A 14,953-nucleotide genomic window follows, 5' to 3' on the forward strand; every position below is an offset into this window, starting at 1 on the left:
AAGTGCAGCCCTTTTTCTAAGTGATTGCTTGTGTTCTACTTTCCGTAACTGATAAAGCACTTTAGTGCACTCCCAGCTGAATGTATGGAGGTTTTGCTCCTATTCTCCTTCAAATTTGCAGAGATTTGAGAGAGAAGATAAAAAAAAAATCTGAAGAACACTATTAGCTGTTGAATTCGTATTGCAAGTCATAAAGTCACATTTGCCCTCCTGAACTGTGCGGGGAAAGTGAAAGGTCCAAAGCTGTTTAGTGAGGTGTCAGTGTAAGACTTTGAAGAAGCACCCAGAACAGTGCAATGCACATCAGAAGATAGGTACAAGTGCACCTTCTCAGTTTCTGGGTAGGGAAGTGAGAGGGATTACCTGCAGGGAAGTCTCTCATGAAGAGAAGGAGACATTACATGCAGGACTACAGGTACTAATTTCTTTAAAAACACCACTTGGGCAATATTGTATCAGAGAAAACCTGTTTGAAAGAGTTGGTTAGGTGATGGGTTAACTCAAGGCTGCCTCCAGAAATTAATGAAGCAAGGAAAGATTCCAGGCTGAGCTGGTGCAAAGGATCCTGAACTGATAAACACTGCCCTGTTACAGGACAGCCTGGCACAAGCTGCAGCTCCAGCAGCTACAGGAGCTGGAAAACTACTGCCATCCCAGCACGGCAGGCACTTCTGAATCCTGAAGGCAGGTCTTCATACCTGAAACACCTTCAGCTTCCCATAGAGCAGGCATGAGTCAGTGCCAAGTACTCTTGGAAATCTCAGCCTCAGTGTGTCCCTTATGTTTATGTCCTTAGCTTCAAAGCTGACAGCAAGCAAGAGTGCTGTGCTCTGAGCAGAGTCAGCGGTTCCTCTTTCCTACAAGAACCTGAAATTTCTGCATGTATGGGTTCCTACAGCAGACACTGGGAAAGGGGATGCAGCCATCCAAAAGGAAGGGTCTTGCTGAATTGCACTGAATATAATTTCTCTCTTGCAATGGGAGCTCACAAGAAGTCAGGCAGGGTCCTGGAAACACGAGGATTGCAGGACTGGTAAACCTGTAAAGCCCTGATAAAGCAGCATGGCCATTTCAGAGATTATTCAAAACTAACTGAGAGTGGGGATGTGGGGGGAAGCTTCATGTACCACTTTGCCACATTTCTTTTGATGTCAAATTGATTGTTTAGTTTCCCCTGCAAGAGACTCCGCCTCCTTTCAAAGTCCCCTTAAAACCTGCAGAGATTTTATCCCGGTGCAGCTCCTGCTTCGTGCTTAATAGTTACACAGGGAAAGAGCAGCAAATGTCCTTAGTCCCACTGCAGAGGATTCAGACACCTGGTGCTTTAGAAAACTGCTGCCCTGACAAAGAATTTCTACTTGCATTGAAGTGTTTTTTGGCTTCCATTTATGTTTTCTTGACTCTAAAAATAATCTAAAGGAAGGCATCGCTTGTCGCTGGCCTGGAAAACACCTTCCTTTCCCTTTTTTTTCTTCCTTTTTTAGAGGGAAAAGAAACCTGAAGAAGACAGTTGTTCTTTAGTTTCTGCTCTTCAAGTGTAGGTTAAAATGCCAGGCAAGAAGGAGGAGGCCCTTGGCATCGCTCATCTCCTCCTGGAACTGCATTGCATCACTCGGAAAACAGGACGAGAGGACATGAGACAGCTCATCCCGATGTCTTTTTAACAGCTCTTGGTTAAAGGCATGGAAATTCACACCACCAGCACCTACTGCAAGAAAATGAGCAGATGCCAGAAGATTTTCTGTTACAAGGAATGAAAAGCCATGGGTGTGTTTTCTGTTTTTAACACCAGCAACATTTCGCAGGCTGACTCCCTTGAGTACAGCGGCAACTGGACGGCAGCAACCCAGTTCACCCAGCCAGGATGGAGGATTGCTCTGTGGGCCATCACCTACTCCTTCATTGTTATCACATCCATCATTGGCAATGCCACCATCATCTGGATTATTCTGGCACACAGAAGAATGAGGACAGCTACCAATTACTTCATCGTTAACTTGGCTCTTTCAGACCTGCTGATGTCCACTTTCAACACCATCTTCAATTTTATCTATGCCAGTCACAATGTCTGGTATTTTGGTGAGGAATTCTGCAGGTTTCAGAATTGGTTCCCCATCACTGCAGTGTTTGTGAGCATTTACTCCATGACAGCCGTGGCTGCAGAGAGGTAAGAGGCGAATGAAGAAGAAAAGGTCCGAAAAGATCCCCTGCAAGTCATAAAAAAATCATTGCAATAGTTTGTGCAATTGGCCCCCACTCTGTCAGATGCCTTATCAGCAAAGTGGGAGGAGGGCCAGACTGTGGGGTTTGATGCCTATTATGGCATGATCTTCTGTTTTATCCCTGGTCTGAAATCACACCTAAATCTGTAAAGAGGGGAAGTGGCTGATATTTTGTTGTTCCCACATTATTGACCATAATTTTTTTTCCAGTCATCCTGAACACTCTTTTGTGGGTTTGTTGAGTTTTTTTAAACTGTGAGACAGATATATCCGGAAAAAGGAGAATATGCTGCAGGCTGCTGAAACTATCAGCATCCCCAATTCTGCTTTGAGTCCAGCAAACCACTAGAAATAATGGGAGTTAGTTCAGAAATGGCAGAATCTGCTCTCCTGGTTCACTAGAATGACTTATTCCAAGAGGGAGGGAAGTAATTACAGTGATCCTGTTTGACTTCTGGGGTAATTTGGTATTTTCATAAAATTCACTTCCATCTGCCAAGTCACTTTTACTTGAGCTTTCATTTCTGGAGTCTGTGTTTACAGCTCATTGTTAAATAGCATGAAGCTGTTTTGCTTTTTACTAGAAAGTGACCAAAAGTCTATGGAAATTTCCTCTCTTAAAAGCGATAGTGCGTGCAAGAAGCAGAGAAGGTTATTTCCCTTTAGGCTCTCTACTCTCCTTCCTTCCATCCCTCCATTACTTCCGCTCTCCTTGCTGCAGCCTCACGGTGAAGGACTTCCCTGGGGCAGCCTGACCCGGCACCCAGGAATACCGGCAGTCCTTTATCAAAGCCCTGCTCTTGACTTTGCAGTTTCCTTCAGGTTTCCTGTGATCCTTATCAAGCGCCCATATCCACAAGGGTCTTCCCAGCTCCCTTGGGAGGGGAGCCAGCGTCCCTCTGGAGCCATCCGAAAACTGAAAAGCATTGCTCCCTGAACCATCAGGGTCACTTCCCCAACTCCCCCCTCCAGCTCGCTGCTCAGATCACCCCGGCACACCCAGCCTCAGGAAGCAATCACGGACCGATCACACCAGATAAACAGGCTAGGAGAGGGAAAAGGGCTTTTCCGCACATGTAATGCCCGCTGACACCTGTGCAGGAGCTGGGGGCACGGCACAGTACAGGACAGCTCATGAGGACAGGGCTGAGGGACGTGTTTATCAGCCTGCAGTTGTCCAGATGAAAGCAAATCCCTATTTAGAATCAATGGCAGCTCACTTTTAGACTCAAATACTCTTTTGCTGTTCCTGGCTGTAAACCAAGGGTTGTTGATAACTGCTATTTTATACATGTTGTCTGCCAAAGAATACATTTAAAAAGCCTGTCCTCATAGCTTCCTACTCTTGTTCCTTGGGGATTTTTGGTGAAAGCACCTATATAGGCAAAATCTCTTTAGTCACATGTCACGGATCAGAAAGAAAACTTGGCACCTCACAGCAAACCATATTTAGCTATTCTTTGCTTAGCCTTAAAATAGATCCTGACAGTCTCCTGGAAACTCAACGCTTCCATTTATTGTTATGAGACCTGTGTTCATTCCAGCTTCAATGTTTAACTTTGATAAAACAACATCTTTTGAAGTGGTTTATTGTAAGGAAGGAGGCTAAAAGTGACAGCTCCAAGTGATTTTTGTCTGCCATGGAGAAGACCCTGGTGATATTGCTCACCATTGGAGTTTCCCCATTACCAAAGCAGCTGTTTCCACTGCAGCACTCAAGGCAGAAATGGAGTCTTCTCAATCAGATCAAGTTTCACATTCCAGTTAACAAAGTCCCCTATGACCTGTTTGGAAAGTGCACAGGAGTGTCCAAAATTCAGCTTGTTTCGTCTACATGGATGAGGACCAGAGAAAGCATGCTAAGATTGTGGTCCCAGCATCCTGGGATGTCACACTGAGAGAGGGCACAAGGAGCACAAGCAGCAGGGGGGCAAAGGCAGTGCTGCCACACAGCATGAGGGGCCAGGAGATCTCAGCAGGTTTGGTAAATCTCCCAACTTGCAGGAGCTTGCCTTGGGGGTGCATCCCTGGCAGAGTGGGAAAGCCTCCACGCAGCCCTGAAACACCTTTGATGTCTGCAACATGGGCTGCAGTGACAGCACAGTGGCTTGCATCATTTATTCCTGGGACTTGCCATCCATTGAGGGCCACAGATCATAGTTTCAGGCACTTCTGTGGGCAAATACTTGGGAGAATATCCACCAGTGGATTCCTCCCTGACCAGACTCGAGCACTGTGTAACACTGCCTGTGGCAAGCTAAAGAAAAGTGAGGTGACATGAAAATTTTATAGCTAAATAAGGCCCTGCTGCTGTGCAGCCCTGGACTGCTTACTGTGCTGCCTGTCCTGCAGCAGTGACTGGGCCAGAGCTCCCTACCAACAGCCTGGCCAAGAGACAGCACAGTTTGTCAGATTTTTGCTATGAAAACCAGGAGGCAATGGGCATTTTCCACTCTATTTTGCCTTTGTAACATCCATGACAAAGAATAGGGAAAGCATGACAAGAAATGCATAATTGATTATGTACTCATTACAACACTGTGCATTTCCACACAGGGAACTTAAAACCAGAAAGTGCCCTGGGCTCATGAGTAATCCAATAGTCAGATGTGCCGTGAGGGCTCGGAGCAGGTGTGGGATGGAAAGACAGCCCTTTCCTCTGCTGCAAGCACAAGTGCTCAGGCAGTCACAGACAGAGGTAGACAGCACAAGTTTTCCACAAAAATCAGCAGGGGAAAAAGTCGAGGTAAAGGATACTCGAGACCCCAGTCTGCTCTTGTGATAATATGAAGCATCAGAGATTGACATAATTAGGAGGAAAGAGCACTCTTGGGTGGGCAATTTTTGGTAAGGCACTTTAAAAAGTAATTAACAAAAAGAGCGAGAATACTTTTTACAAGGGCCTGAAGTGACAGGACAAGGCGGAATGGCTTCATGCTGATAGAATGTGGGATTAGATAGGATACTGGGAAGAAATTCTTCCCTGTGGGGGTGGGGAGGCCCTGGAACAGGATGCCCAGAAAAGCTGTGGCTGTCCCGTCCCTGGAAATGTCCAAGGCCAGGCTGGATGGGACTATGAGCAATCTGGTCTAGTGGAAGGTGTCCCTGCCCACGGCAAGGGGATTGGAACTAGGTGATCTTTAATGTCCCTTCCAATCCAAACCATTCTGGTATTCTGTGAAGAATTCCATAAAGGGAATGCTTGCAAAGACTATATGCAGAAGACGTAAACGACTGCTTCCTCCTCACACCAGAAGCATCCATCCATGTGGGTTTGATGTATCCTGCCCTAAGACTTGCTATCATTCTCTTCAGAAAGAATTTAGCTCCTTATTATTTATGGCCGGGAGCCTATCAAAATGTCTATATTGATAAAGCCCACTATGCTGTCCTGTGAGTTTTTACACGCTGCATTTGTTGTAAAGATTGCCAATTTCACTGTAAAAGCACTACGTGTTTCTTGCAGGTACATGGCCATAATTCACCCCTTCAAGCCCAGGCTCTCTGCTGGAAGCACCAGAGTCATCATTGGGATAATCTGGCTGGTGGCATTCGGGCTCGCCTTCCCGCAGTGCTTCTATGCCGAGATCATGATGGACAATGGAACCATGAAATGCATCGTGGTCTGGCCTGATGACGTTGGATCCAAGCACCAGCTGACGTAAGAGAAGTGATAAAACTCCCAATTCAGGCAAAAGTTAACCAGGAAAATAATTTCATCTCCAAACTGTTGGTTATGAGGAGTGCTGGGAGAGAGAGCAGGGGGATGTGGGGCTGGGGCAGCCCATCTAAGCTCAATTTAAGCCAGCTGTGGAAAAAGCTGCCAGGTGATCATGGGTCAGGGTAATCCTGAACCTGCCATCCTCCCCTGCTTTGAAAACTGGTTATATTATCTAGAACCCCTACATACAGGGCTCAGGGAATTGAAAAGAAACCAGGGCAAAAAGTCTCTAAACAAGCAATAAATCCTGGTTTCAGAGATTCTGGATTTTCTTCCTCCATCAAGCAGGAGGAAACTGGGTATCTTTAATGCTGAAAAGCCACATATTAGTTAAAAATTATGCTGTTCTTTGTGGGGGTAAAAGGAAAATAAAACCCGAGAGCCGCATGTTTCAAACATCCTAAGGTTTTATAGACAGATTTATCTGGGTACACATCTGCGCTCCCGAAAGCTCCTAAGCCTCACAGCGATTTCCTCCTGCTTGAAAGCAAGATTGTTCAAACAGATGAAACAAGCCATGCCCTGCATTTAGGGGATCTGCTGTGATTACTCGTTATTCAAAGCACGCGATGCACGGAGCAGTTTGACTGCTTTATCAAGCAAAATATATTTATACAAAGTAGCAATGGAAGAACTGAAGAACAGCAACAAATCGATTAACAAAGTGGAAACAATTTTTCAAAACCCGCTGTGAAGGCCTTTGCCCTGCTCCATGCACGTGGGACATTTTCCCACACTCAGTCTTCATCTCTGGCAGACAGCTGGATGCCTCCTAAACTTAGCTATTACCAAACTAACTGGTTTTCACACTAATATATGCCAGTTCCATGAGCTTTGTATAATTTTGGCCAAGCTGCAGCGTATTCAGCCAGTGGTTGTCAGTTGTTCCCAGTTGAACAAAGAGTAAAATCAGGCTCGAACCTCTCATGTTGGGTGATGCTCCTCCTGGGTGTCCTTGTTGGTACCCCTTGGCACAAGCTGGGGAACAGAGTGTGCCAGGCTCCTGTCAATTGAGGAGGAGGGAGAATAGATAAACACTAATATGTGAGTCACTGATGACTATTTCATTCAGATGAAAGGTGTGAGGTTTATTTCTCCCACATCCATGGCATGGAAAGGACTCAAATGAGTTCCCCAGCATGCTGACAAAATCCCTGTGGGCTGGAAAGGCTGGTCCTGAACATGGCAAATAGCAGGGCAGATTCTTTCTGGGATGTCCAGCTGAAGAGCAGCAGCTCCTGACCAGAATACATCACTCACTAGCTCTCTCTCTCTGAACAGCCTCAGACCCACAGGTTTTCATATCTTTCTAAGAAAGGAAGTTGGAAACATCGCTCCCCAGAAATCATACTGAGTGACAGATTTGTTGGGACAGATGCCTGCAATACAGACCATGGATAAAAATCCATGCGCAGCCATTCATATACTAGTCCAAATAACAAGGAAAAGAAGTATTAAGAAACTCAAAGAAAAACAAAAAAAAATTGAGAACTGGGTTCCTATGTTGACTGTGGGTCCTCTGAATCCTTTGCAGTCAACTAAAACCAGCTTTCAAAATTTCTAGACTTCAGAACAAAGGAAGATCTTTTTCTGCAGGAAAAATGTGTTTAATTATGACAGAAACAAGTAAAAAAAAAAAATTTAAAAACCCAAAGAATGCACTACTGACTGCCAGTGCCTGAAAAATATTTGATATAAAGGATATAGAAGTTTAACCTGAGTAAAGAACCTTAACAACACAAGATTTTTTTTTTCTGGTAACAGGTTAACTTTGCAGCAAAGTAATAAAGCTACAAGACTAAAAGTTTCTTTTTACGTGTGCTCAAGCTTAGGCTCCCATCCTCCCTTCCTCCTCCCAGGATGGGAACCCTAAAAGGGCTTTGCTGCACTCCACACACAGTATTAGACCTTCAGAAGAGGCACCACCCTGCGGACAACAAGAAAAAGTGGAAGACAGGCAGGGACAAACTCACCACATTTCACAAATACAGTATTTTTCCTTACGTAGCCACCAGTCTGGTATTTGCAGCCACCCCAAAGAGCAGATACCCCTGTGGGCCCAAACACTCATTCCAACAGTGCTCTGCAAAGCAGCTGACCCCCCTCACTAATGTCAGGAGTAACCCCAGAGCCTTGTCAGACTGAGAAAGACCACTTGCACCCACCCAGCCTTTTGGGGTCACTGCCAGCAGTGTATGCCACAGCCCTCCCGCCTAATCCTGCTTTTCACACTGTTTATGTTAATTTGACAGTTGCTGTAATGGAGTGAGCAGGTTGCTCCCTTCCCATAAATGGTGGTTGCTTAAACTAATCAGCCCCCAGCATGAGGGAACCAGCAGAAGTTTGTGGGGTGACATGGAAAACTGGAAAGGGCTGAGGTAAAATACAGCTGAAGGGGATGCCAGTGCTTTCAACTGGAGCACTAACTGCGTAGCCTGTTGGTGATACATTAACCATGTGTGCTCACACAAATAAAAACAGCCAGCTACACAAATACAGGCAACATCCCTTCCTCACTGTCTGCATCTTTGTGCACCCTGTTAGCAGCTAGATACCTTCTGCAGTCCCTGATCCAGCTTTTTTCCACTCTTGCCACTACCGCATTCATCAAGTTACTCTGTAGTTTTTGGACTATTCCTTTTCCATACCTGTGACTTAAGGGCTGGTACTTTTACAGCTGTCTCTCTCTCCCGACTGCAGTGGGATAGCAAAGCTCAGTGCAGGTGGCCATGGACTGCAACCCTCTGCTAAAAGATAGGTGATGTTACCCTGTCTTGAAAGAGCAGTGAATCCAGCCCAAGGACTCCTCATCACACCAAAAGAGAGAGATGAGCTTTTGCTGCTTACAGAAGTCTGTGTAGCAATAATTATAGGCAAAATTTCTTTGTGGTTTTGTTACTAGAAGCCAGCATATATATCCAAAAGACAATTCCTGAAAGAGCCCTCCAAGAGCCATACTGACTGTGAAAAACTGCTTGTTCTTCTCTTTCAGGTATCACATTGCCGTGATTGTCTTGATATATTTACTGCCTTTAATGGTGATGTTTGTTGCATACAGCATTATAGGAATTACTCTGTGGAGCAGCACGGCTCCAGGCAACCACCTGAACAGAGTCTGCTATGAACACCAAATTAATGCCAAAAAAAAGGTCAGAAGTGAAGCTTAAATATAATTAACCCCAGCACACCAGCCCTGCTAGTTCCAGTTCCAAAATGGAGTTTGTGTTTGATATGAAATCTTGTGGGATTGGGCATGAAAGGTTAACAAAATATTTTGGGTCCAGGGTAAAGGGCATCACCCTGCAAGTTTGAAAAAAATGGTCATTGCATGCACCAGCCAGCCTTCAAGAAGAAAGACTCACAGCAACAGGCTGGCTGCCAGCAGCCCTTAGAGAGTAAAGTCTGGTGTCCAGTGAATCCACAGGTTGCAGGATAAACCAGGATAAAACTCTGGATAGGGTGGAGCAGTCTCAGTATAACAGCTGATATCTCATTTCCCTGCACATCTCTCTGATGTAGCTACAAGCAGTTCCTCTACAAAGTCCACTCAGTGCACCAGGAAACATTTGCTTTAACCCCTCCCTATTCCCATCACCAGGGCACTCCGTCCCTGTTCCCAGTTTTCATCACCAGGGCTGGTTTCTTTGCCACAACAGTCCGGGTCTACATTCCATACACTGCATTTTGGGAGGGCAAACCAGACTCAAAGTGAAACCAGCACTTCCCATTGCCCCAGCAAGCCCAATCACCCAGAGCCCAGGAATAACCCCTTGCTTTTGTTTTCCTAGTTTGTGAAGACGATGGTGGTAGTGGTGATCATTTTTGCTGTCTGCTGGCTGCCCTATCACATATACTTCATCCTGGGGAGCTTCAAGGCAGACATCTACCAGCAGAAGTACATTCAGCAGGTGTATCTTGCAGTCTTCCTCCTTGCCATGAGCTCGACAATGTACAACCCCATCATATACTGCTGCTTGAACCAGAGGTGAGTAGTGTGCACACATATGCACAGCCTGAAAAAATGTGAATCTCTGGAGGTGAGAACAGCTGTGAATTTCAACTACAGTTCATAGGCCGAGTAGACAATATATCCTCTGCTAATAACATGAGGTGGGATACCCTCTGAGTGAGGTTTTGACTCAGCCCTTAAGATTTTCTGTCTCCAAAAAAAAGCACAGACAGTAGGCATAGGATCAGCACAGCCACATTTTCACCCATTTCCACATGCAGACCATCCTACTTGCAAGGGAGGAATCTTTAATCCCTGCAATGCACCTGCTGAGCTAATGCTGGGCTGGCTCAGCCACCTGCTCCTCCCGGGTCACCCCACCAGCACAGCCGTGAGCCCCCCATGCAGTCCTGGGCTCACCCCCATGGGAAGCAGGAGCAGCCCACGGGTGACCTATGAAGGTCCCATCGGGCCGTGTCACCATGAGGGAGCAGCTAGGGGAGCACAACCCCAGCGTGCCAAGAGATGTCCCTCTTGCTCTGCGCTGAGAGGGCTGCAGGGTGCAGAGCGCAGGGAGCTGCTCTGGCTGCCCCCCGGATCTCCGTGCCAAATCCTGCATCCATAACTCCCATCTCTCTTCAGCCTCGCTGCATGCAGTGAGCTCCAAAGGTAATAAATGCTTATCAGCACATTTCCTGCACAGTTTCACTGGGATTGCACCAGCCAAGTTTAACTCCAGAGCGGTGCTGCAAGGCTCACTCCTTTGAGTGTTTCAAACAGCATCCTTGCCTGTGAGCTTGCAAAAGAAGACAGTTTTGCAGCCTATTCACCCAAACTGCACTTAACAAGAAACACACAAACGTGTCTTCCCCCTCCTCTCTCAGAAAGCAGACAGCTTCCTCATTTAATTATTCATGGTTTTTTAAAAAGCTCCCAGTGGGTAAACACATGTATTTTCCTCAGATGCTCTGTATCTCACAAATGTTGTTACCAGCATGGTCAGCACCATCTACTGAGCACATCAAAGATCCTGCCATTTCACTGATCTTATATGTTTACTTAAAATACATGGAAATCTGATCATAAACTCCTATTGCACCTCCCTCCACTGTTTTATGCATTTAGCTTTTCACTTCATTCCTTTGATTTCAGTAGAAATATTTATTTCCATAGTCATTCATAGGTAGAACCAAATAATGAGTTTGTTCATTCTCTGTGCAATTAGAAAGATCATTTCACCATTTAATTTCTTTTCTTACTTCTACAGGTTTCGGTCTGGCTTCAAGCTAGCCTTCCGGTGGTGTCCGTGCATAAAAGCAACAGAAAAAGACAAACTTAAACTTATGTCCCCATCTCTCTATCAGACAACTCACAGGAAGTCAAGAACAACAAGTTTCAACACAGAAACTCAGCTGAATGAGAAAGAGAAGACATCATTCACCCTCACCCAATTAACACTTTGATTTCCTGCTCCTGGTTCTGGCTCTATCCCCAAACACCATGCCAAGGCAGAAAATCTGCAGAGGCCTGAGCCTCTTTTTCTCTGGAGCAACTGTTTCCTACAGGACCTCTTTAGATGCCATCAGCATGAAAGGCAGTGTGTTGATAATACTTACATCCATGTAGGTCCAAATATCACCCAGCTATAAACCCGTAAGTTTAGCCCTCCCTTACATCAACAACTGCAATACAGAAAAGACATCATGCCCAGGAGGCCAAAAAATCAGTGGAGCAGATCTGAGGCAGGACCAATCAGTAGAATATAAATTATTCTCTTCTACATTGGGATCTCCTGATTTCTGTTCCACCAAGACACTTAAATTCAGAAAAGAGGCGATGAAGTAGAAAGGCTGGGGCTCACACGGCCCAGCTGGGATGGACCACTGGGGTTATGTGGGCAGCTAAGTCCCATGGCTCAGCAGCCCCAAGGCAGATAACATTGTGGACCAAAGCCTGTTTACAACAAAGGCAAATACTAACACATCCAGACTGAAAAACCCAGCTTGCCCTCAAAATTTTCTCAATTCTGGGATTTTCATGCCTGCAATTTCACCAGCAGAGAGAAACAATTCCTTAAGATGTTGTCATTACATGGATTTCTACAACCTTGCCCCAAAATATGTCGTTGTCCTATTAAACTGTGTTCAAGTGACTCCTCCTTCACATTAATTGTGGTGCCTAATTTGGAGAGCAAGGCTCTCAGAAGAGTCAGTAGCCAGGGATGCCCACTGGCTTGGTCAGGACTCATGGATCCAATCAGAATCCACCTCCTTTACCTCCTTTTAGTATTAACAGCAGTGGCCCATTGCTGTCTTTTTCCAGATAGTCCCTTCATCTTCCCAGACTTACCCCATATTTACCCTCACTGCTCTTCCCAGATACGAAAATAAAAGGCTGAAATCTGTCATCTTCCCAGCCTGAGGCATTATGTGCAGGCATGAAAAACAGGAGAAGCTGAAATATAAACATTATATGAGAGTAATACAGCATTTGATAGTGGTGTGGTAAGTTAGCACCTCACAATCACCTTCACCTCTCATGACAGGGTTGTAAACAGTATCACAGAGCCATTAAAAAGCTCCTGTAATGTTGACAAGATCCAATTATTTGAAATATTCTCCTTTGCTCTGTGAAAACCAAACTACAAAGTGCTGCCAGGCTTAAATTCTGCAGTAAATCCAGAGAAAAGGTTCATGGCTTGAACCAAAACAGTACTCAAGGATGTGATTTTCCCAAGCCTGTTCCAATACAGGAACCAGATATATGTTCCTTCACCACTTCTCCACCTCCCTGGCTCTGTGGAGACAATTCTGTTATGCAACAAACTTGTCCCACTAATGGACAAGAGAGCACAGGCCCCTCTGAAAAGGTTCATCATTTTAAATCATTCCAGCAGGTAGTTCCTAGTCCAGATGTTACCCAGCCAGCCTTCTCCCCTGGCCAGCCTGCTCTTCCCACAGCTGCACTGCTGGTGTGTGCGCAGGGCAGAGGGAGAGCAGCAAGAGGCATTTACAGACAGCCACCACCAAGCCATTCTGCCAAAGGGATTGAGAACTGTTTGGGAGGGATATTCTGCCAGGCACACATTGCTGGGACCAGGCTAGACAGGGCAAAGACTCCTGCTCTGAGGAACTGAATGACCTTCTCACAGAGTTCAGTATTTGATATACATGAGCTGTACCTCCCCCTGCCCAGCCGGTGTGATTCTAAGGCCTTTAAACTCTGCAGCTTTCTAATGCAGAGCTTTTTAGACCAAACAGGCCTATCTTGAGCATCCCACCTTCCCCTCCCTCTTCCATCACACCTGAACAGCCACCCAGAGCCTATTCCAGATGCCCTGGTGTCACACATGTGCTGCCAGTGCATCCCCTGTGCAGTCCCTGACTGGCACTGATGTTCTCTGACAGCTCAAGGCATCTCTTTCTCTTGTTTGGAGCAGAAAGCAGAGGATGATTTCTTCATGTTGCAAAAGGAATTCTCTGTGTCCTGGTGGACTCACAGTGCAGATCCTGAGGTTTCATCCCATAGAAACAGTAATAGCTAAGGAAGCAGAGATGCTCTGAGCCCTTGCTATGTGGAAGAAAAGGCAGCTCAAGGCAGGCTACCTTATTCCTGTGATACATGAGGCAACAGGAACACCATGCTCCATAGTAAGTACATGCAATTCTTCATATAAATATAGACAGGACTAAATACCATGCAGCAGTAAAGACATCCAGGTCAGCAATAAATCCCTCCTCTGCATGCTTACTCGTGCTCTATGCAGCAAAGCAGTCCCTGCAGTCAGTAAAGAAAAACACTTGAAGAATCTCATTTTTATGGCAATGAAATGAACAAAAAGCACAGAACGGGGTTCAGAAGTTCAGAAACACTTTATTTTGCCTTCTGCTATTTTCTTAAGAAAACAAAACAAAACAAGGTCTGCTTATTTTAAAACCCATTCAAAAGGCTTCTGAGAGAACCCCAGAGGAGTAAGGAGCAGATGACATTACAACAGTGGTATGCAAATAGTCTTTTCCCCAGGAAATATAAGATTTTTGTGTTCATATTGCAGTAATTACAGCTTAACAGTTAAGAGGACTGTGATTTTATTCACCAAGCCTAAAAGCTTAAAGAAAGACATCTCAGTCATTGCTTGGATAACATTGGAGACATTTCTTCAGACAGTTATAGCTTGTGATTCACTTGGAACAGTTTCCTAGGGGTAAGAAGTAGTCTGGAAATGAAAATCCCACCAGGTCTCCCTTTGGAAAAGAACTGCCATGTCTTATCAAGTACATCAACTATGGTCCACGGTAGGAAAAGTTAGAAACACAAACTCACTCCCTATTTGTTATGAGCTGGATCCAATAAACAAAACGACCTATGCCAGCATCTCCAAAATTCACAGTCACCCTGAGACCAAGTTTAACTTCCACTTCTTGTTCACCCTCTATCCTGCACTGAGCCTGGCCCTCAGATGCCAAAGAGCTCCAAACCCAGGTCCCCAGGCACGGCTCACACCACCCCTACAGCACTGCCGACGGCAGGCACAAGATTTGCAAACCTTCAAGCAATTCAAATGCAACGTGTCCCCTGTGCCCAAAAAGTTTCTCACCTTCTTCTGTCTTCTGTTTGGGGTCATAGCTGCACATCAAGGCTGTCAGAGATTATTCAAGCTGTAACATAAAATGGGTTAATGGAGAAGCACAGCTTCAGTGTATGAAAAAGGGGCTTTCATCTACAACTCCAACACAGGCTGTGCCAACCAGTGGTATATGAGCACCTGACACCAGGACTCTGCAGACATCAACCCTATGCACACTGGGAGCTCACAGACATGTTGTATCCATCACAAGCCTAATGTAACCACACCACCCTTGGTGCAGCGCCCCGAGGTTTTCCTGCACTGCAGATCCCCCTGCACAAGACAGGGCAGGAGGTGCACCCAGACAAGCTACACAGCCCCTAAGATTTGGGCACTGTCAGCGCTGTGCCTCTGCTGAACTACATTAGGAAACACGAGGCATGGGGACCTGTGTGAATCTGACCCCGAATGCCCGGGAATAAAAACACACACAC

General features: G+C 45.7%; 1 protein-coding gene across 1 annotated transcript; it reads left to right on the forward strand.

Annotated features, from left to right (window-relative positions):
* Positions 1 to 1,763: 1,763 nt before the first annotated feature.
* Positions 1,764 to 11,355, forward strand: TACR2 (tachykinin receptor 2; the record flags this gene model as incomplete). The annotated part of the gene is made up of 5 exons (XM_082285800.1): positions 1,764 to 2,167; positions 5,689 to 5,883; positions 8,936 to 9,092; positions 9,732 to 9,928; positions 11,160 to 11,355. The coding sequence occupies 5 exons, from the start codon at positions 1,764 to 1,766 to the stop codon at positions 11,353 to 11,355; spliced, it is 1,149 nt and encodes a 382-aa protein (XP_082141926.1).
* Between the last annotated feature and the right edge of the window lie 3,598 nt (positions 11,356 to 14,953).

The sequence above is a fragment of the Coloeus monedula genome (assembly GCF_965178545.1).
Source record: "Coloeus monedula genome assembly, chromosome: 8".
Taxonomy (NCBI): domain Eukaryota; kingdom Metazoa; phylum Chordata; class Aves; order Passeriformes; family Corvidae; genus Coloeus; species Coloeus monedula.